Genomic DNA, 3207 nt, shown 5'->3' on the forward strand with positions numbered 1-3207 from the left:
AGAGAGAGAGAGAGAGAGAGAGAGAGAGAGAGAGAGAGAGAGAGAGAAAGAGAGAGAAAGAGAGAGAGAGAGAGAGAGAAAGAGAGAGAGATGAAATTGGAAAGTTTGGTAAATATAGGGCCTAACTCTGGGATGCATTGTTTGAGGGGTACGTCAGGGCTTTTGGCCTCTTTGGTTTGAAGCGACAGGAGTTGCTTTCGTACTGTGTGTGTGTGTTAGTGGGAAAGAAGGGATAGTTTTTGAGATTTATCAAATGTGTATAGTGTATGCAAAACGGGTAGCAATATGGATATATATTCCGCGTGAGTATTGATTATAAAAACATCATATTTGAGAAGTGGCGGAATGGCAAATTCCTACAAGTTGCTAGAGATCTTTTGGGCATTTACCAAAAAGATCTCTACACCTGTTTCTTGGAGCGAGAGAGCATGGGGGCTGTGCAATGCGCAGAGACATCCTTTGTGGCTGAGATGAAGATAGTGCAGGAATTAAGATCTTGGAGCAGAATCATTCAGTTTGTATATGTATGTGATCTTCTCCAAGTGCTGCCGGTCGTGTTTTTTTTTTTTTTTTTACCAAAGTGCTGCAATGCATCTATGATTGAACTATTTGGGAGACTTGCTGCTTCGGGCTTTGGTTGTGTGTAGAGTGTTGAGAGGTGAACCTGAAGGATAGTTTTAATCACATATTTAACTATTTCTGATGTCAGATATGAAGCGTATGTGACGCTAAGGATAGTTAGCATAGAAAAAGTGGAGTTCCTGCTAGTCAGCTGATTTGAAGTGACATACAGCTCGGTAAATTGGATGCGTTGGTTTGTATGTGGATATTTGATAGGTTGTCGCAGTAAGACAGTGATAAAATGACTCGATAGGTGCAGAGACGGGATAGTTTGGGTGAATTTGGGTCTGGAAGGGAGAAAGAGCTCGGGGTTGAGCATTGAAGTGACAGAAGATGATTAATTTAGAGAAGTGTGAAACAAGAGAGAGGTTCGCAATATAAAAATAGATATAATCGAAGAATTGTTGGTGTTTGCAGGAGTTAATGGAGTTGTAGAAAAGCAGGTATATTAAGAGGAGTGAAGGCGGAGACTTTTGAGCCAGAGTAACTGGAAGGTTTTTGTTGCTGATACCAGTGAGAAAGGTGAGTTGTAGTGATGAGAGTGAATCTACATGGTCGTAGATACCACCTTTCGAAGCGACGTTGAAATAAAGAATATAGCCGGGACAGAAGAGATGCTCTATAAATAAGGGTTGAGAGAGGAACAAGATAAGTTTTTTTTTTTTTTGCTTGTGAAGAGGTAATCTGTGAGGTATGATTTAGATAAGAGAATATGGATGTTAAAGAAGAGGAGGGAACATTTCCAGTGTGTTTAGTTTTAGTTTTTGTAATCAAAGGAAATGTACAGAATATCGGTGTGCGTTAGGGTCACTACAACCTCCTGTCGCCAGAACGACTATATATTGATAATTTCTGGATTGCTAAGAATTCTTAGCAATCCAGGAATTGCAGGTAGAAGAATGACATGCGCATATTTCCTGTTTGTTAATTGATCAAACGAAAGGGCAGTCCAAATGCTTTTTAAAATACGTGTATCAGGTATGAAAAACATGTGTATGGGTTAATAATAATATATCACATTAACAAGTTGATACTGAATATTATTAATATTGTTTCAATCTATGTCTTTAGATATTTTTCATCGAGCCAAATGTTGAAAAATATCGATGGACTATGTTACTTACCGTCCTGTGGTCATCATTTCGCAGTTAGTCCGAATGTCAAGTTCTCTTCGAAAGCACAGACTAAGCAGAAGTTAAAGCTACTGTTTTTAGTCGAAAGAAATTGGGGAGCAAAGTTAGTGAGTAGTAGTAGTTAGTCATTTAGTTGTTCAGTTGGTGCGTGGTCGCTGTCCAATCGAATCTCTTCAGAATATTTAACAGATAGCCATATATGGATGGGGTCAACTTCCAGTGACAGATGCTTTTTACTCATTTCACTACTACCTCCACGCTAATTGATCTTTAAAAGGGGATGCCAAACTGACCAATCAGATATCATCCTATTAGGCTATCTGCGAGATATAAGGGCCTAGGATAAATAAAAAAATAATAATAATAATAACAATAATATAGGAAAAAACAAAGATAAATCAATTAAACAAAAACAAAAGTAAAATAAATGAAAAAGAAGATACAAGTCATGTAAAAAAAGAAGAAAGAAAAAGAAAGTGTTTAAAATAGTTTTGTTAAAAGAATGGATTTATTTTTTGTAGAACATAGCAAAATACAAATATGTCTGTTCTTGTTTTCTTTCCTTTTTCAGAATGAAACCATAGCTTAATTTAAAGAATAATGACTGGTTGTTTCTCGGTGGTAAATAACCTTTATCATGACGAGTGTTGTATTACTTTGCCTGCCCAGGAATATAAGAATCATACCAATAACCATTATAAGAAAGATATACAAAGAAGAAAATTTAGGTTATTGTTAATCTAATTAATGCAGAGTACATTAAAAAGTTAACAAGAAATAATTGTGTAAGAAGAAAAAAAATATCAGTAGCTAATATTATTTAAGTAAATACGGGAGACTACTCTGACCATATCTTGGTCTCATTATAACCTCATTAGCGAACTTTCCATAATACTGGTACAAGAGAATCAATAAATAAATGCACAAAGTGTACATTGATTAGTGTAGGGACATCACAAAAGCTAACAAGAAATAATAATGAGCTAAGAAGAAAAATGCCTGACAACGTAACATTGGTCAATGACCAGGAATATTTTAATCATAGCAAAAGAAAGTATTGGACAATTTTTCGATATATTTTGATTTTACTTAAACGTATGTGTATGTGTGCGTGTGTGTATACACACACACATATACACATACATAAATGTAGGAACAGTGAATCTCGAAGCAAATAAAGCTGTAAATAACAGCATGTAAATATTGGATTAAAATCACTTTGAATAAAAAGGTCGAAGGATGCCCGTGGGACTCAAACCCACATCTCCTATGAACATGTTAGGTATTCTACCATTGGCCCAAGGTAATTCTTAAAATTCCTATCCATTTTAAAAACTTTATTCTTAAACACTAGTATTTCTCGCTTTATTTGCTTTCAGATACAGCTTTTCTATTTCACGTACTCGCAGTTTCTAAATTCTGATGACATGAGCAATATATATATATATATATA

General features: G+C 35.4%; 1 protein-coding gene across 4 annotated transcripts in view; it reads right to left on the reverse strand.

Annotated features, from left to right (window-relative positions):
* LOC106882292 (uncharacterized) overlaps nt 1-3207 on the reverse strand; it is a 344998-nt gene that overhangs the window by 157213 nt on the left and 184578 nt on the right. For 2 of the 4 annotated variants that reach the window (XM_052971217.1, XM_052971218.1), the window contains one exon: nt 1746-2091. The exons of the other annotated variants lie outside the window; for them this stretch is intronic. In XM_052971217.1, the coding sequence (XP_052827177.1) occupies nt 1746-1762 (17 nt within the window). In that variant the 5' untranslated portion in view covers nt 1763-2091. The remainder of the gene's footprint in view (nt 1-1745; nt 2092-3207) is intronic. 4 annotated transcript variants of the gene reach the window in all.

The sequence above is a fragment of the Octopus bimaculoides genome, chromosome 10, assembly GCF_001194135.2.
Source record: "Octopus bimaculoides isolate UCB-OBI-ISO-001 chromosome 10, ASM119413v2, whole genome shotgun sequence".
NCBI classification, from domain to species: domain Eukaryota; kingdom Metazoa; phylum Mollusca; class Cephalopoda; order Octopoda; family Octopodidae; genus Octopus; species Octopus bimaculoides.